Here is a 26,639-nt window from a genome sequence, read left to right as displayed (position 1 = left end):
AGGATCGGTTTTCTCACTTGTACTGAAAATGTCACTCTAACAGTTATCTGTCTGCACAGTCAAGTTTTGAGAAATCTTTTGAATTTACCGCATTCACACCATTCTCCATCATGGTGCTAAAAATGACTAATGCGGCTTGGAGACTGGGAGACTGTGAGAGCTGATCATCTCTCCCAATCATAGACCAACACTTACACACTCACATACACACATGCTCAGCTGACATGAATCCTTAAAGGTTTAAAATATCTTATATGCTAAATGGAATGCAGAGGCGTGTGGGAGGCTTAAGTACATAGTTGCAGCGCTGGTGTCGCTCTGGTCGGTTCTGTCAAAAAAACTGGTCTGGTTGTTTGACTGAAAGACTGGTCTTGTTTTTAACCAGAGAGGCTACTATATCATATATGACTTAATTTTCTATTTAAAAGAACCTCTGGTATGAAAATGATCAAATGTACTATTTAATTCTATCCTCTCGTTATCTCTGAGAAAAATGGAGTGCAGTATTCCCTTTTTCAAATAAGAGAAAACAGTCTTCGGGAAGATGGTGACCTACTGGAAGTCAAAGGATCATTCTTTTTTAGGGGCCCTGTTAGTCACCTGAGCCAAGTTAGGGTCACAAGAACCAAATCCTCTAAATAACATCATCTCCTTTCTTGATGAATTCTATTCTGATGGCTAAAGGGATTATCACAAACATAGATATATCCTGCTCCCAGAAAAACATATGACAAAGTCTCTCGTGACGTCTTTTAGGGAAAGATGGAGAAGAGCATGGGCTGAATGATAGCAATTAGAAGTGGGAGCTGATTACATCCAAAAGGGGAAGATTAGTTGATAACTGGCAGTGAGTGAGGTCTGTGGGAACTTTGCGCAAGGCTCTATTTTTGGTCCTGTCCAATTCACCAATTTTGTCAATTACCTGGATGAATTCTAGGAACTTGCTTACTAAGTTTGCAGATTACACAAAGCTAGTAAAGCAATAAAGATTAGTAATTCACTGGGTGACCGAATCAAGTTTTTAAAAATGTCCGTTACTTAAGATGGTGAGTTGACATTTATCAAGGATAAAGTCTTGCATTTAATCAGAAAAAAAATTGTGATAGGATGAGTGAAACTTAACTGAGAGCAACTGATAACAAATTTTAAAAAGCCTCAGGTTTTATATGACCATAAGCACAATGCAACTACTGAAATAGTCAACACAATCTCTGTTGTCATGCAGAGAGAGAAAGGGAGAGAGACACCAGGCTGATAAAGATTAATCCTAGAAGCCATAGTACTAGATCATAGCACTAGCCATCTATATGGAGCACATACTGTGTGTATTAATTACTTAATCCTGAAAACAGCATGATGAACTCTGTATTGTTGTTACCGGCACAGAAACTGGGAACACATTTCCAGACCATCTGGATTTGAACACTATACCTCATTGTTTCTCTGAATACTTATCAAATGTTGGAAGAGTTGGTATGTGGATAGAAAATTAGACTTATTCTGTGGAACATAGTTGTTAGCAGATGGGCAGACAAGGTTACGCGCAAAGCAGAGAAATTTTCTAGGTATTAGGTGACACTGTACATCTAGTTTTGGGTACAATGTTAGACTAGATGGCCTCCGACGTTAACATCCAATTGTAAGATTCTAATTTATTGGGTGCCCATTTTGGCGGCATGTATACTAAAATTGGAAGGATACAGAGAAGATTAGCATGGCCCCAGCGCAAGGATGACATGCAAATTTGTGAAGATTTCCATATTTTTTGAGCACTGGATGTTATATGCAACTGATGAATTATTGAACTCGACATCTGAAACTAATGATGTATTACATGTTGGCTAATTGAGTTTAAATTTTAAAAAAAGATTCTAACTTATTGGGAGAAGATTTAATGTAACACAATATTATCACGAACACCACCACCACCATTAAAAAGCTTTAAAAGAATAAGTAAATTGAAATAATAAGTAGTAATGTAAATGGTGTTCTCTTGAATACAAGTTCACAGAGCATTCCACTCATACCCATGTGGCTAAGATGTCCTCACCATTTGTCCTTGGTGAACTCCACCAAAATCATATAGACTTTTGTTTATCCATCTTTTATTATATTTAGAATATTGTCAGTAATATCCAACATGCCGACCCCCATCCGAGGAGGTTGTTTTTCAGAACTAACAACTGTCATTAAAAAAGCCCTCACACTGTGTGACTCGTAATAGCTGTTGGTGTATTAAAAGCAATATTGATGTTGGTTTCAGAATACTGAAAGGGTTAGATCTCTGTCAGATACTAGTTGTGATGACACGACCACTTTGCTTTTTTTTTTTTCTGTTTTGATTACATTTCAAAAATAAGGATAACTTTGCCTTTATATGATTGTTGCAATAAATGCAATAATGTAAGTAAGAGTTCCTATCATATTATTCAGATTCTCAAGAAAAATGTAGGTTTTCAATGAAGTGGATGATACGAATAATTGTGTGTAATAGAGAATTTGCCTGGCCTTTGTCCTGGGTCCTGTTTGGTAAACACTAAACCCATTGAATTTTCTAAGTAAATGGAATGCCTTTGTTATACAGGGTGGGGCCCTCCAGGTTCACCTGATGGTCAATTCTACAGAAATGACCCAGAAAGGGCCTGGCCAGCCAGGAACACCAAGCCCAGGATTAGAGGGTTGAGGCTTTGCGTCATGCGGTAGCCCAACTCTGGAGCAAAGAGCCCAGAGACTGTGTTCAATCACATGGTCAATGGTGCAATCAATGCTGGGTACATCATTAAACCTCAATGAAAATCCTGAAGTTCAAGGAGGCTTCCCTGGTTGGCCATATTCTGCATATTGTAACACACTGGTGCACCAGCTGGCCACTGCATCCTTGAAGAGAGAAGTTTCGCTTTTGGAACCTTCTTAGACCTTGTTCTGACTTGTATTTTTTTGCCACCGTAAAGCTGTAATCATAAGTACTGTGCTTTCCTGAGTTCTGTGAGTCATTCTAGCAAATTGTCAAATCGAAGGGGCTCTGGGGGGACCTCCACATTTATAGCCAGCTTATCAGAAGTGACGGCCGTTCTGGGGAACCTTTGAACTTATGGCTAATGATTCAAGTGAGCATAGTCTTGTGATGCTCAGTTTAACTGGGTATGTTTCTCAAACATACATAGGAAAAAAGTAGATTCATATAAAAGATAAACTGATAGTAATATTTGACTTTGTAGTTCTTCTAGAATTTGTCAAATATGGTTTGATTATAGACATTCTTAAAAGCAAATTTTCAGGGCACCTGGGTGGCTAAGTTGGTTAAGTGTCTGCCTTTGGCTTGGGTCATGATTCCAGGGTCCTGGGACAGAGTCCTGTATCTGGCCCCCTGCTCAGTGGGGGGCCTGCTGCTCCCTCTGCTTGTGTACTCTCACTCTCTCTCAAATAAATAAAATCTTAAAAAAAAAAATTTCAGAAACATCTTCATTGAGTACTATTGAAGAAAATAAATGTATGCTGAACATGAAAGATGTTTAGGTAGAGATATAGGTAAGACTTTTCCTGGTTATCCTATAAAACTCTAATACCAGTGCTTTGTTCCTTGTTTATACATAAAGAATCTAACCACCAGAGCAGTCAACAACTTGCTGCTGTTCACAGAATTATTATGACAGTTTGAATTTTCATCCTTTGAGAGATGGAACCATATCTCACAAATTCCACATAGGACAGAGCCCGGCACACAAGAAGTATTGCAATACACGCTTGTTCCACTCTCTCAGTTAACTAAGACAAGGGCAATAATTCATCTTATTAATAATCAATCAAGGATTGTACATTTGTTCCCTAGAATTCTACTCTACCTATCATCAAATTTATCCTTCTTAATTTTACTTCTTCCCTATGCCCCTGAAAATTTTGTGAGGATTTGGGAGTGTTTATTTCCTTGTCATGGTATCCCCACTATCCAACATGGTCCCTGGAACAGAGTGGTCATCCATAAATATTTTTTGAATGTAGATAGTGTTAAAAGGAGTTTCTCATTCATAGAAGTTAATTTTTCCATAGTTGGAAACTATGTAAATTAAATTTGTTACAGGAGATCCCAAACCAACATTTTTTTTACATTATTTTAAGTGCACAACTGTAAATACCTTTGAAAGTAGAGAACAAGCTTGTAGTATTTTAATACAATAAGCAAAAGTAAATTTAAAAAAAAAAATGTTAAGCCATGTTAACATCTTAGAACAAATAAAGGAAAAAGCTTGTGGATTTAAAATACAGCCAGAGACATTTCACCATGATATCTAATCATTGTCATTCTGTTGATTTTTCTGTCAGCACACGTATGAGTAGTATTTTTTTGTTGTATGTGAATTTTTCAGATGGGGTGTATCTCCTGATCAATTACTATGGGAAAAAATTTTCAAGACCATTTTCTATTCAATTCACAGCTTCCTTTGGTTTGCGTAGACATGATTTCTGGAAAATCACAGGGAAAAAAGATCATCCATAGACCCCATTCGCCTACATTTCCATAGGACTTACCTTTCCTGAAGATTATCTCTGCCAGTTATGAGGCATTATTGAATATGACCTCACTGAAAGATCTAATAAGAATATAATACACTAAAGAAAGACAGCAGACAGGGTCTCATGAGAAGTAACATTCTGTAATTACCTCCTCCTATCAAAAGAAAAACAATTCCCAGAAATTAATGAATACAGCAAGAGTCTATTTCCTATCTTAATTCTATCTTAATTGCAAAAGTGGATCAATTAAAAAAAAGACTACACTGGCAAAGCCCTTCTTTTAAGATTTTGTCTCCCAATTCTCTAGTCATCAAATCAATATATATATGTAAGCATACCATGAACCTATTTTTACCTTCTGAGATGACATACACCATCTCCACCAGCAATGCCCCCATGAAACAACCAAATCCATTGAATAGTGTCAAAAAGTTCATAGAAGTTCCTCTTATGGTACTTGGAACAAATCTGTATATTACAGAGACTGAAAGGAAAAGAGAAAGTAAAAATTTAGAACATTCTCTGTAAAATACTTCCATAGAATATTATTCAAATTAGTGTTGATCATACCTCAAAGAAAGTTTACTGATAAAGGCAAAATTGGGGTTTGACTTCGTTAAAGTTACTACAGTAAGGCATACTATGATGTTACAATTTACATGTTTCTAAAAGGAGTAAAATATGGCAAAACATACTCTTTAACAGCTACAAGGAAAATTTAATTACTTGGTGGTTTAAGTGTCCCAATATATTCACCCAAATTTCACCCCAATGTGAATACTTCTTACTAATTTTGGATTGAGGTGAGAGGTAATATGACAGTCTAGTAATAAGGTCTATGATCCTGTGATTTTTACATAAATCATTAGTTTCCCCCTAGAAAACTTGAATTTATCATGTAAAGTCAGCATGGAGGCTAAGAGGATGTTCTGGAATGAGACAAGATTTTGCTAAAATCCCAGGTCAACTATTCACTACCTCTGTAATTTTAAGTAAGTTATTTAAACTTTCCAAGCCTCAGTGTTCCTCTCTACAAAATGGGAATAATATCTTTACTCACTTGCAGAGGTGCTGTGGCTCTTACTTGCTATAATGTATATGTAATATTATAATGTATGTAAAAGGCTAACTTGTAGGAACTGAATCAGGTTGGCTATTTTTAACAGTAATAATCTTACCAAGTCACATGGTTTCTACTTGGCAAAGTCCCTTACATGCATTTAAATTATCCTATTTAAGGAGAGGTTACCTAAAGAGAGACTATAGCTTAAGCTTTGGGTCTCCTAAAAAGTTATCTTCCTTCACCCAGATCATTGTTGGGGTAATGGTGGCAAAAGGTTGAAAAAAAATCAAGAAGGAAATCTTTTTTTTTTAAATTTCAGTTACAAATAACTTTTTTGAACAGACTCTTAATTATAGAGAACAAACTGGTGGTTACCAGAGGGGAGGAGTTGGGGGATGGGTGAAATAGGTGATGGGGTTTAGAGGGCACACCTGTGATGAGCACCAGGTGAGGTTTGAACTCACTGAATCACTGTTTAAACATTTGAAACTAATATAATATTATGTGTATATAAATAACTGAAATTCAAATAAAAACTTAAACTCCTCCCGCAACATGTGCACACGAATGTTTATAGCAGCAATATCCACAATAGCCAGATATGGAAAGAACCTAGATGTCCAACAACAGATGAATGGATAAAGAAGAAGTTATATACACACACACACACACACACACACACACACACAAGGGAATACTATGCAGCCATCAAAACCCCAAATCTTGCCATTTGCAATGATGTGGATGAAATTAGAGGATGTTATGCTGAGCAAAATAAGTCAATTAGAGAAAGACAATTTTCATATTTTCTCTCTTACATGAGGAATTTGAGAGGCAGGGTGGGGGGCAATGGAGGGTAGGGAGGGAAAAAAATGAAACAAGATAGGACAGGGGAGGGAGACAAACTATAAGAGACTCTTAATCTCAGGAAACAAACTGAGGTTGCAGGTGTTTGGGAGGGAGGGAGGGGGTGACTGGGTGATGGATATTGGGGAGGGTATGTACTATGTTGAGTGCTGTGAATTGTGTAAGACTGATGATTCACAGACCTGTACCCCTGAAGCAAATAATACATTATATGTTAATTTAAAAAGACCCTCCCCAATTTTTCTGGTATCAGACATAGATGAAAATGAATATATCTGATTTTGCACACATGATATTAACTATATTAAAATATGCATGGCAACCTTAGGGGTACATGCTAAAATATTTACAACATTTATCATACTATGTTATCTGGGATTTGCTTCAAAATTATACAACGAGGAGGAAGAGAGTGTGCAAGTGAAGGTGGAGATGAGATCAGTTTGGCTGGCTTGAAAATTATTGAAGCTAGAATGTGAATACATAGGAGTTTATTGCACTAATCTCTCTGTTTTGTATTATGTGTGGTGAAAAATTAGAAGAAAATACATAAAATAACAGGAATAGTGTTAGCTTTGATTGGTTGAATTATTGGATTTTTAATTTTGCTTCTCCTTACTCTTTTGTACTTTGCAAATTTGTCTATAGTGAGAGATCATAAATAAACATTAAAATTCGTTTAAAAAAGAAAAGTGGTGATAGAAAACCAGTATACTGGAGAGGCTAAAAACCTCCAGTTTCCTTTTCTTTCTTTTCTTCTCCTTCTCCTTCTCCTTCTCCTTCTCCTTCTCCTTCTCCTTCTCCTTCTCCTTCTCCTTCTCCTTCTCCTTCTCCTTCTCCTTCTCCTTCTCCTTCTCCTTCTTCTTCTTCTTCTTCTTCTTCTTCTTCTTCTTCTTTTTTTAGATAGGGGAGAGACAGAAGGAGAGGGAGAGAGAGAATCTCAAATAAGCTTCACACCCAGCATGAAGCCCAGCTCTGGGCTCGATCTCATGACCCTGAGATCATGACCTGGACTCAAAAGAGTTGGACAAGTGTCCAACTTGAGCCCCCCAGGCACCCCTTAGTTTTCTTTTCGAGAAAAAGATCTTACTATCTCCTCCCTTCTCGTTCAGGAAAATGTCAGCCCTGGCTTACGTGCCTTTTCCCTCAGAAAAACTGCATTTGTTTGGCCCTTTTGAATAAACTTACTAATACATCCTATAAATGTATTCGTGCACTTTCCTAGCATTCATTTAACATTTCTGTTTGGGTTTCTGCATGTCCTGCACATGCTTTTATTTCTCCTCCAATAAAAGTTCAGAGGAATCTCTATATGCACTTCAGCAAACGGACTGCGTGCTGAGGCTGAGCCCACCGTGGGCTCAGGCACTGGGGTATCTTTCTAGGATTTTCCACTCTGGGCGGACAGAGAGCAGAGAGACATGTGCGATGCTAAGGGCAGTGTTAACAGGCTCTTAATACCACAAATACTTATTGGAAGTGAAGATAATGATGGTGCTAAATAAAATACTGTGGAGAAAGGCTTCAAATATCGGCGTCAAGGGGCCATGGGTGCCACGGCTTTCTTGTGCAGTGCAAATCACCCCGCAGGAGCCCGAGGCCAAGCTCACAAGTTTGTGTGTGTGTGCTTTTTTTTTTTTTTCCTGGAAGATCTGGAGGACCATATGAGAGAAATGCTGAAGAGGCTTTGGGAAGAAATGATTCACTGTTATAAAAAGGATTTGGCTTATGAACTTTCCTTTCTATAAATATGAGGAGACAAACAATGGACAGAAAGACTAAGTAGGCCGATTTCTTTCACTGAGAAAAAGCAGAACGTACAAGCCCATTATTACTCTGCTAGTTAATTATTAATCCTATGCTTTTCTCTTGCTAGAACTTCTGGTGCGGTATATAATTCATGAACACACTTTGCCAGCTCTCTGCCTGCTGGTTAATCTCTCTTTGGTGTCATTTTAGTCGTTTTGAAAGCCTCCGGTTCCCTTTTAGAGAACTTAGCTTTTCAAGTCCTCGGATCTCCATTTTCAGGCATCGACTTGCATGTTCTGATCTCTTTCGACTTTAGTGATCATCAACCTGATTTTTTAGGCTCTGTGGTACTTCTTTTCGCACATAATAGCAGAGATAGTATTCACAAGTCTGCCACAATCCCCAAATTCTCATTTTACTGTGAAGATACAGTAAAAAATATTCGGTACGTGTGAAAGCTGGCCCTGCCAAGGAGAGCTGAAATGTGCCTCCAGGTGGAGTCTGGTTAGTGTTTGCAAAGATGCCCCATCACAGCATCTGTGGAATCTACAGACCGGGAGGCTATAACCACTTTCCTGAGGCCCCTGATGCTGGGGACTCATTGCCGAAATTTCTTTTACTCCAATTGTTCATCAACTGTTTGGTGTGCTTATTATGTTTGGTGAGAAGTTATTTCGAACATGTGTAAAAGAAGTATCCCGGTCCCAGAAAACAGAACTTTATCCTATTAGCCATTTTCAGATCACCATTCCTTCCTCATCCCAAAAAGCTTTGGCTTATTGTTTCTGATTATGTCCATATCATTTGATGGCATCACCTAATTGTTTCTGATTACGTCCATATCATTCGATGGCATCACCTAATACTTCTCTCTTGTGTAGTCATCTGTCAACCTCTAGGACATTTTCCTCTGTTATTCGAAGTCATCAGCTCCTCTCACCTTTTCACATTCTCCAGTTCTAGTCCTGCCTTAGTTCCTGGCAATTTTATCAAATACAGAGATCACCCATCAAAACCTCCATCCTGCTAGATCTTGGTTTCTCAGTTCCACGACTTTCTTTCTAATGTTCTCATCCTCCACTCTACCTTAGCCATTCATTACCATGGTCACACCCTGAAACTTGTCCCTCAGACCAGGAGTTGGTGAACTACCTATGATCAGGTAAGGTTTGGCCCACTACCTGTTTATAAATAAAGTTTTATTGGAACACAGCTGCACCCATTCATTAGATATGCCTATGATGGCTCAGACACTATAATGACAGTTGAGTAGTTGTAACAGGGTCTGGCTAGTGTGAAAAGCCTAACTATTTACAATCTGACACTTTTCAGGAAAAGCTTGCCAACCCATGCTGTAGGCCAGTAATTGTAAACATTCCATCATCTCAACTTTGTGCATCCCCTTCTAACTACAACCTGCTGTCTTCCCAGTTTACTGTCTGCTATTCAATCACAAAAATGCTTAGACTCACTTAGGATCTCCACTGCACCGCTCTGCTCCTTTTGTTAGTCTTACCTCTTTCATGCCTTTATATTCCTACTACTCTTTTTAGCCAACTTAAATTCCGTGGTTAATTGTTATGATCATATTCTTTCACATATCCTCATTCCCTTGCCTTTCACTTGCTTTTTAGAGACTCATTGGCCCAACAATTCACTCCCTGCCATCTCTGCTCCTAGATCCATGCAGTCTAATGTTTCTGGAAGATAAACATGTAACCATAACCATGTTGACCACTCACCTTAAATTCCTGACCACAAATCTCAAATGGTCTCCTAATGCTCCCTGGCAATTTCTATAACTCCCGAGTTCATTCACTCTTTCATTGTCTTAGACAACAATTTCTTCCCTCTCCCTTCTCCTCACACCCCCCAACTCTATTCTTCCATCCTCACTCAGAGCTCATGGCCTGACACTCTACTTCACTGAAAATAATCAGTCAGCCAGCACAGAATTTCCACAGGAATCTCCTCACCTATTTATGCACCCATGAGTTTCCACCTCTACGCACTCTGCTTTCCACATTGTTACCATTGATAAACCATCCTTGCTTCTATCTAAAGCCATATTCTCAACTTGCAAATGAAATCTCAAACTCTCTCCTTGCAGTAATTTCCCCCTTCCTAATACCATCGATTTTCCCTCTTTTTAAAAAATTTCCCTCTCACTTGAATCATTCCCACCAACATGCGGTATGATGCCATTATCTTCCCTTCCTCAAACACGAAAACTTGTTCTTAACCCCATTCCTTTGTCAGTTACTGTCCCATTTCTTTGCTCTCTTGTGCTGCAAAATTCTTAAGATGAATTATCTATAATTCTCTTCCCATTATCCCTTAAACTCATTCTAAACAGGCTTTTCTACATTCCCATATCCCACACAAGAAAGCTCTTTTCCAAACCACTAGTAACTGCCAAATTGCTCAACTCAACGGTCAATTCTCAGTCCTCATCTTGTTTGACATATTAGCAGCATTTGACATGGATGAACACTCCTTCCTCCTTGATACCATTTCTTCATGTGGTAAGATATTGCTCTCTTGGTTTTGCTTTTTCTTGCTTCTTTTCTCTCTTCTTTGCAAATTTCTCATCTTCTTTTAATGTCTTAATGATGATATGCTTCAGGGTTGAGTTCTTGAACCCTCTTCTTTGTCTACACTGACTCCCAGTGTACTCTGACTCCCTTGGTGATCTCAACTAGTCCCATTGCTTTAAATGCCACTGATATGCTTATGACCCTCAAATTTGCATAGATCTCTTAGCTCAATATGAAAATACAGACTTGGATATTCAATTCCCTATTTGTCACTTCAATCTGACATCTTATTCATGTCCAAAATGAAACTGGCTACCCTTTTGTCTCTCTGTAGATGGCAACTGCAACTTTCCAGGTGCTCAGGCCATAAACTTAGATGTAAGTCTTCTCTTTTTCTCATACCCTATTGTTCCTTCTTCAAAATAATATTCTCACCACCTACACTGCTACTCTCCTGGTCTGAGTCAATCATTTCTTCCCTTAATTCATCTATCTTCTATCCTTTTCCTTATTGTAGTATATTCTTTTTTTTTTTTTTTTAAAGATTTTATTTATTTATTTGACAGAGAGAAATCACAAGTAGGCAGAGAGACAGGCAGAGAGAGAGGAGGAAGCAGGCTCCCCGCTGAGCAGAGAGCCCAATGCGGGACTCGATCCCAGGACTCTGAGATCATGACCTGAGCCAAAGGCAGCGGCTTAACCCACTGAGCCACCCAGGTGCCCCTATTGTAGTATATTCTTAATGTCTCTTTTTCTTCAGGGTAGTATGTTCTAGACAGCAGAGAGAAGGTTTCTTTAAAAGTGTGAGTAATGTTGGGGCGCCTGGGTGGCTCAGTGAGTTAAGCCTCTCCCTTCAGCTCAGGTCATGATCCCAGAGTCCTGGGATCTAGCCCCGCATCTGGTTCTCTGCTCAGCGGGGAGCCTGCTTCCCCCACCCTCTTCTGCCTGCCTCTCTGTCTACTTGTGATTTCTGTCGAATAAATAAATAAAATCTTAAAAAAAAAAAAGTGTGAGTAATGTCATGTCATCCCTTTTCCCATTTCACTCAGAGCCCAAGTCAGAGTCTTTACAACAGCCACTCTGACTCATCTCTTACTAGTTTTTCTTTTCCTTACTCTCCTCCAGCTGCATGAGACTCCTTACCTTCATTGCCAGATACACTCTCATCTCTGCATTTAATGACTCCTTTGCTAACAGTAATGTTCTTTCCAGATATCCTTGTGGTTGACTCTCTCAACTTTTTCAAGTCTTTGTGTAACTATTACTTCTCATTGAGATGTATCCTAGTCAATCTTTCTCTCTTTGGTAGAAGGTAGGTTCTACAATGGCAGAAATGTTCATCTATTTTTTAAAATTAATTTACCTTAAGGTTCTAGAGTAGTGTTAGGCATATTGTAGATACCAACACAGTATCTTTTGAATAAATAAAACAAACACAGATTATGAGATAGCAGGGGTAGACAGTGTTATAATTAAGACATAATTTGAAAACTTCTCTGTGTGTGTCTGTGTGTGTTGTTTTTTCTTACAGATCATCTCCAAGTTATAACATGACTTAGTATGGTAAACAATGTCCACTGAAATTTGGGAAGTAACTCACTGTGCTTTCTTGCTTAATGCCATCAATGTAGGACATTGTCGGTAATTTGAGTGATATATTTTTATTGTACTCATATAGAAATAGCTATAGATTATATTAATTAATTTGTTTTTACAGTATATTTATGTCATCTGCTCTGTACAGGCACTTTTAAGGAAGGAAGGATGGGCTATAAGGATAAGAATCTTGACTTAAAGATGACACATTCTCATAGTGAGAGGCAGGTAGTAAACATACACATATAAATAAGATAATTGCAGGTCCTGACAAGTACTATTAGAAAAAATGGAAGAGGGTAATGGAGTCGAAGTGATAGACTCACCTGGACAACCTCTCTGAAGAGATAATCTTTGAGAAAATTTGATGTTGAGAAGAAGCCAGACACTTTAAAACAGAGGAAAGGGGATTCTAGGTAGAGAGAAGAGCAAACACAAAGGCCTTGGGGTGAAAATAAGTTTGACTCTTTAGAAACACAGAATGAAGATCATTAAATTTCTAATGGAGTGGTCAGAGGAAATAATGTTATAAAATGCAGTTGGAGCAGTACAAGAGGCCAAACCATGTATAGTCTTATTCACCATTTAAGGAATTTATCTCCAAAATCCTATTGAGAAATTTGAAGCAGGGGAATGGTAGGAATTCTTTTGGAAAGAGCATGATGGCTGTTTTGGAGAATGGACTCCTGGGCCAGGAGAAGAAGCAGGGAGACAAGTTAGGAGGCTCTGACAGAATTAGTGAGATAACTAGTGTAGACTAGTGGAGAGCGAAGAAGATAGTGAGACATGGTGAGATTTAGATTATATTTCAGAGTAAAGACTAAGTTTTGCTGTTGGATTGGAGGTGAGAAGTAAGGGAAAAAAAGGGATATGGGGGGAGGGCACCTGGGTGGCTCAGTTGGTTAAGTGTCTGCCTTTGGCTCAGGTCATAATCCCAGGGTCCTGGGATTGAGTCCTGCATCGGGCTCACTGCTCAGTGGGGAGCCTGCTTCTCCCTCTCCTCCCCACTCGTGCTCTCTCTCACTATTTCTCTCTCACTATCACTATCTCTCACTATCTCTCTCTCTCTCAAACAAATATATAAAATCTTTAAAAAGGCGGGGATTTAGGATGACTCACATGAGAAAGATTCAGTTTTCCTCAACTACCAGGTCCCTGGTGTTCAGCTTATGGTAGGTGTAGTAGAAGGAGCTATGAGCAGGATATATGTGCTTGAGTCCTGAGACTTGCCCTATTCATTCATGTGAAAGATTAGAATACAGGGCTTCTGGGTGGTTCAGTGGGTTAAGCCACTGCCTTTGGCACAGGTCATGATCTCGGGGTCCTGGGATGGAGTCCTGCATCAGGTTCTCTGCTCAGCAGGGAGCCTGCTTCCTTCTCTCTCTCTGCCTGCCTCTCTGCCTGCTTGTGATCTCTGCCTGTCAAATAAATAAATAAATGAAATCTTTAAAAAAAGAGAGAGAGATTAGAATACTAATACTAGCAGCACACATTACAGTTGCTAATTATTGAGTGTTGTCCATATACTGATACTCTGCCTTTTCCTCTCCATAAAACATTTCACTTAGTCCTGATAACAATCATTCCACATTTTATAGATGATGAGAAAGGCTCAGAAGTGCAGAATAATTTATCTAGAGTCACACATTTAGTCAATGGCAGAACTGGGTTTAAAGCCCTGGGTTTAAACTCATATTTGTCTGATTTAGATATTAACCACTATGCTGCACTGCCTCCCAGAAGAGTAATTTTTGTTTGTTTGTTTTTTTGTTTGTTTAGTATTTCTTCAATTTACAGTTCAAAATACCCTTCACATGTTGTCATTTAATTCTCGAGGAGTAGTCCCCATTCCCATTGATTCTTATATTGCTGCTGAGATATGAAGAAGAATTTTTTTTCTTTTCATATTTTTAAAAAATTTCTTTTCAGTGTAACAGTATTCATTGTTTTTGCACCACACCCAGTGCTCCATGCAATACGTGCCCTCCCTAATACCCACCACCTTTTTCCCCCAACCTCCTACTCCCTGACCCTTCAAGACCCTCAGGGTGCTTTTCAGAGTCCATAGTCTCTCATGGTTCACCTCCCCTTCCAATTTCCTTCAGCTCCCTTCTCCTCTCCATCTCCCCATGTCCTCCATGTTATTTGTTATGCTCCACAAATAAGTGAAACCATATGATAATTGACTCTTTCTGCTTGACTTATTTCACTTAGCATAATCTCTTCCAGTCCCGTCCATGTTGCTACAAAAGTTGGGTATTCATCCTTTCTGATGGAGGCATAATACTCCATAGTGTATATGGACCACATCTTCCTTATCCATTCGTCCGTTGAAGGGCATCTTGGTTCTTTCCACAGTTTGGCGACCATGGCCATTGCTGCTATAAACATTGGGGTACAGATGGCCCTTCTTTTCACTACATCTGTATCTTTGGGGTAAATACCCAGGAGTGCAATTGCAGGGTCATAGGGAAGCTCTATTTTTAATTTCTTGAGGAATCTCCACAGTGTTCTCTAAAGTGACTATACCAACTTGCATTCCCACCAACAGTGTAAGAGGGTTTCCCTTTCTCCATATCCTCTCCAACACATGTTGTTTCCTGTCTTGCTAATTTTGGCCATTCTAACTAGTGTAAGGTGGTATCTCAATGTGGTTTTAATTTGAATCTCCCTGATGGCTAGAGATGATGAACATTTTTTCATGTGTCTGATAGCCATTTGTATGTCTTCATTGGAGAAGTGTCTGTTCATATCTTCTGCCCATTTTTTGATATGATTATCTGTTTTGTGTGTGTTGAGTTTGAGGAGTTCTTTATAGATCCTGGATATCAACCTTTTTTCTGTACTGTCATTTGCAAATATCTTCTTCCATTCCGTGGGTTGCCTCTTTGTTTTCTTGACTGTTTCCTTTGCTGAGCAGAAGCTTTTGATCTTGATGAGGTCCCAAAAGTTCATTTTCGCTTCTGTTTCCTTTGCCTTTAGAGAAATATCTTGAAAGAAGTTGCTGTGGCTGATTTCGAAGAGGTTACCGCCTATGTTCTCCTCTAGGATTCTGATGGATTCCTGTCTCATGTTGAGGTCTTTTATCCATTTCGAGTTTATCTTTGTGTACAGTGTAAGAGAATGGTCGAGTTTCATTCTTCTACGTATAGCTGTCCAGTTTTCCCAGCATCGTTTATTGAAGACACTGTCTTTTTTCCACTGTATATTTTTTCCTGTTTTGTCTAAGATTATTTAACCATAGATTTGAGGGTCCATATCTTGGCTTTCTACTCTGTTCCACTGGTCTATGTGTCTGTTTTTATGCCAGTTCCATGCTGTCTTGGTGATCACAGCTTTGTAGTAAAGCTTGAAATCAGGTAATGTGATGCTGTCAGTTTTATTTTTGTTTTTCCAACATTTCCTTAGCAATTCGGGGTCTCTTCTGATTCCATACAAATTTTAGGATTATTTGCTCCAGCTCTTTGAAAAATACTGGTGAAATTTTGATCGGAATGGCATTAAAAGTGTAGATTGCTCTAGATAGTATAGACATTTTAACAATGTTTATTCATCCCATCCAAGAGCATGGAATGGTCTTCCATCTTTTTGTGTCTTCTTTAATTTCTTTCATGAGTGTTCAGTAGCTCCTCGAGTACAGATCCTTTACCTCTTTGGTTAGGTTTATTCCCAGGTATCTTATCGTTCTTGGTGCTATAGTAAATGGAATTGATTATCTAATTTCCCTTTCTGTATTTTCATTGTTAGTGTATAAGAAAGCCACTGATTTCTGTACATTGACTTTGTATCCTGCCACATTGCTGAATTGCTGTATGAGTCGTAGTAGTTTGGGGGTGGAATCTTTTGGGTTTTCCATATAAAGAATCATGTCATCTGCGAAGAGAGAGTTTGACTTCTTTATTGCCAATTTGGATACCTTTTATTTCTCTTTGTTGTCTGATTGCTGTTTCTAGGACTTCTAATACTATGTTGAACAAGAGTGGTGAGAGTGGGCATCCTTGTTGTGTTCCTGATCTCAACGGGAAGGCTGCAAGCTTTTTCCCATTGAGGATATTTGCTGTGGGTCTTTCATAGATAGATTTTATGAAGTTCAGGATTGTTCCCTCTATCCCTATACTTTGAAGCGTTTTAATGCTAGATTTTGTCAAATGCTTTTTCTGCATCAATTGAGAGGACCATGTGGTTCTTCTCTCTTCTCTTATTGATTTGTTCTATCACATTGATTGATTTGTGAATGTTGAACCATCCTTGTAATCCAGGGATGAATCCCACCTGGTCATGGTGGATAATCTTTTTAACGTACTGTTGGATCCTGTTTGCTAGGATCTTGTTGGGAATCTTTGCATCCATATTCATCAGTGATATTGGTCTGAAATTCTCCTTTTTGGTAGGGTCTTTGCCTGGTTTGGGGATCAGGGTAATGCTGGCTTCATAAAAAGAGTTTGAAGTTTTCTTTCTGCTTCAATTTTTTGAAACAGCTTCAGGAGAATAGGTGTTATTTCTTCTTTCAAAGTTTGGTATTATTCCCCAGGGAATCCATCAGGTCCTGGGCTCTTGTTTTGGGGGAGGTTTTTATCACTGCTTCAATCTCATTACGAGATATTGGTCTATTCAGGTTGCCAATTTCTTCCTGGTTCAATTTTGGGAGCTTATAGGTTTAAGGAAGAATTGTAATTGTAATTATTTCCATTTTAAAATATCATAAAGGTGAAGCTTAGAGGTTGCATGAATTCTCAAGGTCACAAATGTAGTAAGTGACAAAGCTGGGAATCAAAACAAAGTCTTCTGGTCCCTACCCCATGATCTATAATAACAGATACGACAATTGACTTAGTTGGATGTTGAGTTCCTCATGGGTAAATCAGTGAAGGGTAGACTAAGTGGTCTACCTTTTTAATAGTCTATAGTTGTAAGTATCGTGCTGGCTTTTGTCTCCCATCTAAGTACTAACCAGGCCCGACCCTGCTTAGCTTCCGAGATCAGACGAGATCAGCAGACCCTTGCTGGATTTTGTATGTTGAACCACTATTGCTAAACTGTCTGGGAATTTCCTGATTACATTCACTCATCACCCACATTACTGTTACCTTGCTTCACTTCTACCCTACAAAATTTTGACAATATTCTGGAAACCACATCAGGGAAGTCACAAAGATTTGTGCAGTGGCATTCTTTTATAGTTCCTCTATATTTCTTGTAGTGTCAAACAGTGATAGGCCCATCTTAGAATCTCATAAGACAATTTATTTATATAAAATGAATTGAGTGGAATGATTTAAAATTATAAAAAGAAGTCTAATAGAGGGGTACCTGGGTGGCTCAGTCAGGTAAGTGTCCCACTCTTGATTTTAGCTCAGGTCATGATCTCAGGGTTGGGAGATGGAGGCCTGAATCAGGCTCCTCACTCAGCAGGAAGTCTCCTTAAGATTCTCTCTCTCTCTCTCTCTCTCAAAATGAATAAATCTTTCTTTTTTTTAAGTTTTTTTTTTTTTGGTAAAAGATTTTATTTATTTATTTTAGAGAGACTGAAAGAGAGAGCATGAGCTGGGGGAAGAGCACAGAGAGTGAGAGAAACAGACTCCCCACTGAGCAGGAAGCTGATGCAGGACTTGATCCTGGAACTCTGGGATCATGACCTGAGCCAAAGGCAGAACCCTAACTGACTGAGCTACCCAGGTGCCCCAAATAAATAAATATTTTTAAAAAAGAGATCTAATAGGTATATATAGTTATAATTCCATAGATTTTTTTTCTTTTTTTCTTTTTGAAAGGCAGAATGCCACACGCAGCCCCTCATTTAGATGTGTCTGGAGTCTTGGAAACTTGACTACCCTACATTCTTCTACAGATGATGCTGAGAGTTTGTTTGGTGGTTCTACAATGGGAATGTAGCTACTCATATACCTTGACTGAAGAATGTTCCTTCTCTATGGAGTAAGTCATCTTTTTCCACCTAGTGTGCCACTTTGGGAGGGATGCACATGGAGTAGTGAGGGAGGAAGGGGATACATGCCTAGCCAACAAGATCAGCCAAATCAACCCTCTAAAGGTTGTGTGCTGGTTGATAGAGTGGGAGAGATAGTAGAAGTAGGAAGATAAGAAGTTAAAAAATAATCTCTATAAAGTATATTGAGTTACAATCAGGGCTCCCACTGCAGGGAAATATAAAGAAGGTAAAATATAAGATGCAATAGATTACACTGATAAATACACACACACACACACACACACACACACACACTGTTGTATTGCAAGAAGTCACTGAATTATCTTGATGAATTTTAAAATGGCTGGCTTAATTAATATAAGCAATCTAGATAATCCAGAAAACCCTTGATATTTAATAAAGTTATTCTGAACCTGTCTTAGGAAACACAAGTGATCACACTTAATTTAGTGTAACTTAATTTAAAGACAATGAGTTATCTGGAAAATTGGCTCAAATTTTCATTTCATTTGCATGTTTATATACTCTCAGGGTACATTATAAATGTCACTTTTGGAGGGAGTATATATGTGAGTTTATCTATGAGTGAGAAGGCAGGAGGCGGAAGAAGAAAGACAGGAGAGCTTTTATCTGGGTATACTGCACTGGTCTTCTAGGTTTTAGCAGTTTTTTCCTCCTGTTGTGTATTTGACCAAATAGTTACTGCCTTTAACTAAGTTCATAAATCTTTCTTTCCATCTACATTCAGGTAGAATTAATAATTTTTCTGTATCTGGCAGAGGAATGAAGAGAAATTAAACATTTTTGCTTTTTTAAATAAGGGTGATAAATAGGCTTGTTCTGAAGCATTGTGGGAAATCTCCAGGGAGTTAATAGGTCGCCAACCGCTTGAGGTGATGTGTTCTGTGTAAAGACTTGGTGTGTTCTTACATGAGGTGATGAAATCATTACTCACAGGCTGGGCTGACCAGTGTTTCAGCCACTCCAAGTAAAACATACTGAAGAGCCAGGTGGAAACAGGGCATGGAAGAAACGGTGACGACTTTGCCTGAAAGAGGCTGCTCCACTGGAGGGAAGTGTTTTCTGTGTATTTCAAAGAAGCCAGCTACCATCACAGACAATGCAGCAGAAAGATTTCCAGCGACTTAAGGAAAACAATGCAGAGGAAAAAAGAAAGAAAAAAGAGCCCCAAATCAGTGTAATAGTCCATGGCATTTTTACACATTGACACTCAGAGATGTTTGCTCAATAATTTTTGCCCTGAGACTACCCAGATGCAAGCTAACTGTGTTATCTGACTATGCTGCTTTGACTCTGGTCTCTAAGAAACAACTGCACGGACTCCCTATTTCCCGATTTACTGCTTAGAGGGCCTCTGGAAAGTTAGTTAACCTAGTGATCACTTTCCTCAGCTCTTAATATAGGGTTAATAATGTTTACCTTTGTAGGGTGACTCTGAGATTTAAGTAAGATACTGTACTGGTATTATTATAACAGCTCCTGATAGCAATAGGGAGCAATTATTGAAGATAAAGCCACAGTTTTGAATTTTTGTCCTCAGATAAATTATTTTTGATAACTTTTTAAGATTTATAGGAGTCAAAAATAGTTTGGGGGAAATTTAAAATGGAGTGATCTCTTCACAAGGTTTTAATCATTTAAAAATGGTTTGAAATAATCTGCATTATCAGTCCTCAGTTTTCGGACATTTCTCTGATCTTTGTAGAGCATTAAGGACTAGAAACTTTTGTTTAGAAAAAAAATAGTAAAGGTGAATTAGCTAGATAAAGAGTATAAATGGAAGCAATTATTCAAAAAGTCATCTTGCTCTTCTTTCTCTTTTATTCTTGAGGAATTACCTAGAAAATTTTGGTTGAAAATGAGTAGGGATTTTGCCATGATTTTTTTACAGTTTATATCCACTGCAACCATTCCATTTCCCAATTTATCATTCATATTACTGGACTTAATCCCATTGTTAGAGCAGATGCAAACTTGAGCTAGATGGAATTTACTTGAAATTTAGAGATAGTCACATTTTGCTAACTTGCATAAAATTTCAGATAAGGCAAAGCTTTCAATTCAAAAAAATCAATCTAATGTTTAAATAGCTTAGTGTTTGTTTTGGTTGATAGAGAAACTGGTAGGTAAATTTTTTGATTGTATCTCAGTATTTAAATGTATCTGTAAGGTCTGCTTTTTACTGAGTCTCTAAGAAATAGAAGGTGTAAAAAAGGGGGGGGGGGATCTGAATAACAGAAAATTTGAGGAATTTTTTATTTTTATTTGAAATTTGGTTCCAGGAAGGCTCATTCATTAGCGGGGTCGAGATTTTGGTTCTTTAAACAGCTTATATAAAAAATTTGAGTTTCAACATTATCTACTTTTAAGATCACATTCATCACACAATTGCACTGATTTAGATTACTTGGCACATTATAGACTCATCAGAAAAAGAGCTAATATGTCAATTCAATTTAGTATTTACTCTCTTCCTGTTCCATGCAAGGCAGTATGTTAGGCACAGTTGGAGATAGAAGATTAAAAAATATCTGTTCTCAGCCATTGCAGACTTATACTCTATTGGGGAATCTAAGAAGAAAAACTTATTTCTAGCTGGGGAGGTGAGAGAAATAATTTTATGCTTTAAAGAAAGAAGGTAGGGGCGCCTAGGTGGCTCAGTGGGTTAAAGCCTCTGCCTTTGGCTCAGGTCATGATCCCAGGGTCCTGGGATCGAGCCCCACATTGGGCTCTCCACTCAGCGGGGAGCCTGCTTCTCTTCCTCTCTCTCTCTCTTCCTGCTTCTCTGCCTACTTGTGATCACTGTCTGTCAAATAAATAGATAAAATCTTAAAAAAAAAAAAAAGAAAGGAGTCCATATGAAGAGGTAAAGACAGCATCACTGTCATGAGCAGAAGTACAGAGTTGTACTTCTTAAGGAAATGAGACAGATTTTCAGAATAGTGAGAAACAAGTTATTTGGGGATCGGGGGACAAGATAGATCATAAGAGGCATTTAATATATTTTTAAGGAATTTGTAAATTGCTCTGAAGGTAATGGAATCACTGAAGATTTGAGACACAAGTGAAATGATTAGAACTGTCATTTGGGATGACTACTCTAAAGGTTATGTGCTGGTTGATAGAATGGGATACATAGTGGAAGTGGGAAGATAGTTAGGAAGTTAAAAAATAATCCTGATAAAGTATACCGGGGACTTAAGTTACATCATGGCTCCCACTTTCAGAAAACATAGAGAATAGAAACATGAGGTGCAATAGATTCCACTGATAAAACCATAGCAAAAGCAAGGAGGAAGAAGATGTCAAAGTTGAGTATAAGTCTTGGTGACTGGAAAGATGGTAGTGCCGATAATATAAAGAAGATCCATGACAGGGAGAAAATGAATTTGATTTTGAGTTGAGGTAGAGGCACAAAGATAATTTAAAGAAAAGTGCTCAGAGAACAATTAAAAATGTGAATCGTAGGTCAGAAGGTGGGTTGAGTGAAGAGATAAAGATTAATGAGTCATCTGCAAGGAATGGAAATTTAAGGGCAGGTGAAATTTAAAAAATGATGGGGAGTGAGGGAAGAGAACATCTAGGCAATGCTTTTAAACATTTTTGCATTTGGTGTCAAGACGAAAGCTAAAACCATGGAAAGAAAGGTCAGAAAGATAAGTAATCTCTAAGGGAAGGTTTCAAAGAGGTGGTGACACAAAACAGAACTTTTGATCTTTCCCTGCTTCCTATTCACTCTTCCCCATCTCCTCCAGTACCTCTACCTACTCAAGGCAGAAATCTGGGATCCTCTGTCTTTCCCTCATCTCCAAATATATTATTAAGTTATCCAGATTCTACTTCAAAATCTATTGTGAATTAACCTGCCTCACTTCATAGCCACTGCCGTCATTCTAGTCTAAGTCAATATTTTTAACCCAGGCTATGTGCAATAACATATTTAATGGTCTTCCTGTTTTCACTCTTATGCACCTGTGCCCCCTTAAGCACCTAACAGTCAGGGAGATCTTATATAAATGCAAATTCAATGTTACTCTCCTGCTTAAATTCCATCTATAGGTTTTTATACAATTAAGATGAAATCTCAAATCTTTAACGCAGCCTTTATGATCTTGCCTGTGCTTATCCTCTCACTCTAATTGCTTGCTACTTTCTCCTCTCTTGACCATTTTCAGCCAAATTTTCTTGACTATCTTAAATTCGTTCTCACCTTAGAGCATTTGCTTTGCTCTTCTGAAACATTTACTGGCCCACACTCACCACTGATATTCAGTGTATTACTGGAAATCCTAGCCAGAACAATTAGGCAAGAAGAAGCAATAAAAGGCATCCAAACTCATCAAGTTGTGTATATTAAATATGTACAGATTTTGTAGATCAATCATACCTCAATAGAGTTTTTTCTTTTTTTTTTAAGAGACTTATTTGGGGGCACATGGGTGGCTTAGTTGGTTAAGTGACCAACTCTTGATTTGGCTCAAGTCATCATCTGAGGGTCGTGCTATCCAGGCTCCATGCTGTAGGTGGAGCCTGCTTGGGATTTTCTCTCTTCCTCTTCCTCTGCCCCTCCCCTCAACTCGCTTATGCTCAAGTGTGCTCTCTCTCTCTCTCTCCCACCAGAAAATTTTTTAACGAGACTTATCTGGAGTATTTTAAGAGGGTCCAACCCCTATTCTAATCAATAGGTATTGAAATACAGATAAAATGAAGGAGAGGAAATTATATTTTAAAAATAAAAGAAAATCTCTCTGATTGAGAGATCAGTGAGAGTACCCGTGAATAGTGCAGTGGTTGAAAAGACATTTACCAGGGCACAATAACATGGCATCTTAGAATAACATTGATAGGAAGAGTTCTTGAGCTAGGAAAAGATGTCATAAACACAGAAAAGAGCAGAGGAAGGGGACTGGGCTTTTGAACCGTCCTTCAAGTCTGTGGATCACAATAAGAGCAATAGCTTCAAAATTATGATGAAAAATTATTTTCAACCTAGAATTCAATGTACAATCAATTAATCAAGTAAAAGGGTAAAAAGATTTTCAATTATATAAATTCTTGGAAACTTCTACTTTTCATATGCCCTTTCTTAGGAAGTTGCTAAAAAAATAAATGATAATGAAAGAGGAAGCAAGTTAAGGAAGAAAAAGAGGTTGTTAGAGAGCTAACACAAAGAGCACCACTAAGCCAGGGTAGAGGGACATGGTCAAGACCCAAAAAGTCTTTAAAATCTCCCGAAGCAGAGGAGCCCCTAGTAGATGACCTTATGTATTTTAGCACTGAGACAAAGCTAGTGATAGTACGGTGAAACTGGTAGAGCAGTTTGAAACTTAAAAAACAAACAATTTTTAATTAAATAATTGAGAAAAGCACATACTTTTTAAGTACAGAAAATAAATTTTTATATGAGAAAATTGAATCAAATTCTTTGGTTTTGCCATGAGAGAGAGAGAGTGTGCGTGTGTGAGAGAGAGAGAGAGAGAGAGAGGGAGAGAAAGAGATTGATTGCCAATTTAAATAATATTTCTATAATCATATTATTTAGTAGAATTAGATAAACAAAACCTAAAATTTGAAAATGATTTGCCTCTGGGCAGATGGCAGAGAAAGCCAGAGCTGGAGACCATTACTTACTATTGAAAGGCTTTCAACATTATTTGTTTACTAACGTAACATGTTTCCTGAATCTAAGATGAATTCAACTCTAAGAAGAAACATGTTTTTATGTATCACTGAGAAAGGAAAAAAGAGTTGCCAATCCATTACAATATGTAACCTAATTTCAGAGATGAATTTCTACATACATATACTGTTGCTATTGAGCGAGTTATGCTCCTTGAAAATAATGCCTTGAAGCCTTAACTTCCAATGTGACTATTTGAAGAGAGAGGTTTTAGAGAGGTAATTAAGGTTAAAAGAGGACAGAAGGGTGAAACCCTAATCCAATAGGGCTAGTGTTCTTAGAAGAAGAGGGAAAGACATCAGGTCTGTGCACACAGAGGAAAAGCCATGAGGGGACCTAGCGAGAAGATGGTGGTCTGCAAGCCAAGAAGAAAAGCCTTAGGAAAAACCTAGTCTTCCCACACCTTGACCTTGGGCTTATATCACCCAAAACTGTGAGAAAACAATTTCTGTTGTTTGAGCCACTTAGTCTGTGGTATTCTGTTATGGCAGCCTCAACAAACTGATGAAGGTATGTTTAGGCATTACGTAAAAATTAAGTTGTACAAATTGGACAAACTATATTGTCCATGATAGTCATATGAACTCTAACAAAAGTGTTGAGGTAGGTAAGAACAGGTTTTCAAACTTTCTTGTTTTAAAATTCAAATTCTGTGAGAGTCTCCTATGATGCCCTCCATCCTAACTAATTAAGGCTAATTTAGACAAAAAATATCATGTCCACCCCTGCACCCCCTCCTTTTTTTTTTGATTATCACCTTGTACTATGCAAACAAGGTTGTATTTTATTCTGAAAAGTTTATAGCATTAGAGGCAGTAGCTTAGATAAGATACCTGAAATTTTTTTGGGTAAAAGCCCAATAATGAACATTTTTGAGTTTGTGGGGCAAAAGGGCAAAATTTTGAAGATATGAAGGTAATTTATGCAACAAGAGATAGAATATGCTTCTACAAATTTTTTATGGATGGAATTCAAGATAATAATTCTTTTGGGGAAGTGATGGAATTTCCCTTAACTGGTATTTAAAGTTACTGCTTCTTACCCTCGGCTCAAGAGCAATGTTCATCTGTGAAAATAATTCTTCATTTGCTGGGGCAGTGTGAAAACAAATGGTGGGTCAGATTTGGCCCTGGCTTAGCCATCAGCTTTTAGTGCCTACTCCTGAATTGTAGCTCTGGCCGGTAAAGAAATAATGGCAATTTTTCCTGGACTCCTGCTGCCTATTCACAGGCATGAAACATGACACAGCAGTCTCATGGCCTCTTTCTCTGTCCTCGATACTCAAAGCGTAGTTAGTCCCTGACCAGGTATCACCTGGGAGCTTGCTAGACCTGCAGAGTCTCCAGTGCCACCAGAGAAGGACTGAATTCAGATCTGCATTGAAACAAGGAGCCTCAGAGATTCCTGGTACACATTAAACTTGAGAAGTACTATTGCAGCATAAAGCACCATGAGACCTAATCTTGCAAAATCCAATGAAAAACGGTTCTCCAGACAATTTCAAGGGAAGCACAAATATTTAACTCATTTACCCAGATATTTTAGGGCAAATCATATTTTTACCGGAAGGATCTAGATAACTACATTTGCTTTTTATTTGCTACTGCACTCTGATGCTAGTGAAAAATGACTTTCTTAAAATTCAAAACAAAGTTTGATTCCAACCTAAATTTAATCCATTCCGCTTTTATTCTTAACTTCTATGAGATCATAACTCGTCCAAAGCAGAGCACAGTTTATCAGAATGTATACATTTTAAACTCCTATCAGATCTGTATTTACAAGATAAAGCACATGGTTCCAAAGGAGATATATTTGGATAAATAATGTATGTTTTAATATTGGCTGTGTGGTTGTAGCCAAGAACATAAGAGTCTTCAAGCTCTTATAGTTCATTCTATTATCCTGCCATGTAATAATTTTCCAAATTAGACCACAATGAAATAAAGGAAAGTCAGAATTTATTCAAGCATTGCCACTTCATACTGAAGCAAACTCTAATCCTAAAAAATAGATATGTTAAGATGCTTCAGTTATTGCTTAAATTTACTGACTGAGAAAACTATGGGTTTTTTTACGGGTAGTCTGATGTACGAGTCTCTGATATGTAACACAACTGTGCGTATGAAATTTTACTGAGCCATGATCCATGATTTTGGCCAATTCCCAGAATAGGAAATTTGCTCATGTGAGAACACGCAGGTGTTCATAAACCACTCTCACAGAGACAGCTATGATTTTATTGTCAGATGTATCTGCTGCCTTTGCAGAAGGTATTACTTACCCGCTACTAGAATGGCACGCTTTTTACTTTTATTGTTCCTATTAGTGGTGTGTTCCTATATTTGAACTGAGCTATTCCTATCCAGTCTTTTGTTTCTCTGTAGACCACCAGAACTCGTTTCCGGAGAGTCAGCTTCGGTTGGTGTTTTAATTTCTAAATATAGAGCAGGTAACTCATTTACATAGAGATCAGATAAACAAGTGTATCTTGCAGATACAATGATTACTTCAGTTGGCGTACTAGCTGGTCTACTTTACCTCAAATTTAATCCATTGTTGATGTCCGCTTTAAAAATGAGAACTTGAGAACACTTACGTGCTTTTACGAAACAAAGGAACAATTGAAGGAATGAATGATTCAGGCTGGATATTTACACATTTCCT

General features: G+C 38.1%; 1 protein-coding gene and 1 non-coding gene across 2 annotated transcripts in view; one reads left to right on the top strand and one right to left on the bottom strand.

Moving 5' to 3' along the window:
- The window catches only part of SLC15A5 (solute carrier family 15 member 5), an 81,459-nt gene that overhangs the window by 17,938 nt on the left and 36,882 nt on the right, over positions 1 to 26,639 (bottom strand). Inside the window, exons 6-7 of the mRNA XM_059183617.1 lie at positions 19,227 to 19,415; positions 4,868 to 4,996 (exon numbers count right to left, since the gene is read on the bottom strand). Coding sequence (XP_059039600.1) covers positions 4,868 to 4,996; positions 19,227 to 19,415 — 318 coding nt within the window. The remainder of the gene's footprint in view (positions 1 to 4,867; positions 4,997 to 19,226; positions 19,416 to 26,639) is intronic.
- Positions 1,660 to 1,766, top strand: LOC131839973 (U6 spliceosomal RNA). The gene has a single exon (XR_009357095.1). It is a non-coding gene; the product is annotated as a U6 spliceosomal RNA (small nuclear RNA).

The sequence above is a fragment of the Mustela lutreola genome, chromosome 8 (assembly GCF_030435805.1).
Source record: "Mustela lutreola isolate mMusLut2 chromosome 8, mMusLut2.pri, whole genome shotgun sequence".
Classification (NCBI taxonomy): domain Eukaryota; kingdom Metazoa; phylum Chordata; class Mammalia; order Carnivora; family Mustelidae; genus Mustela; species Mustela lutreola.
The sequence above is the reverse complement of the archived record's forward strand: the minus strand, read 5'-3'. Positions and strand labels throughout refer to the sequence as shown.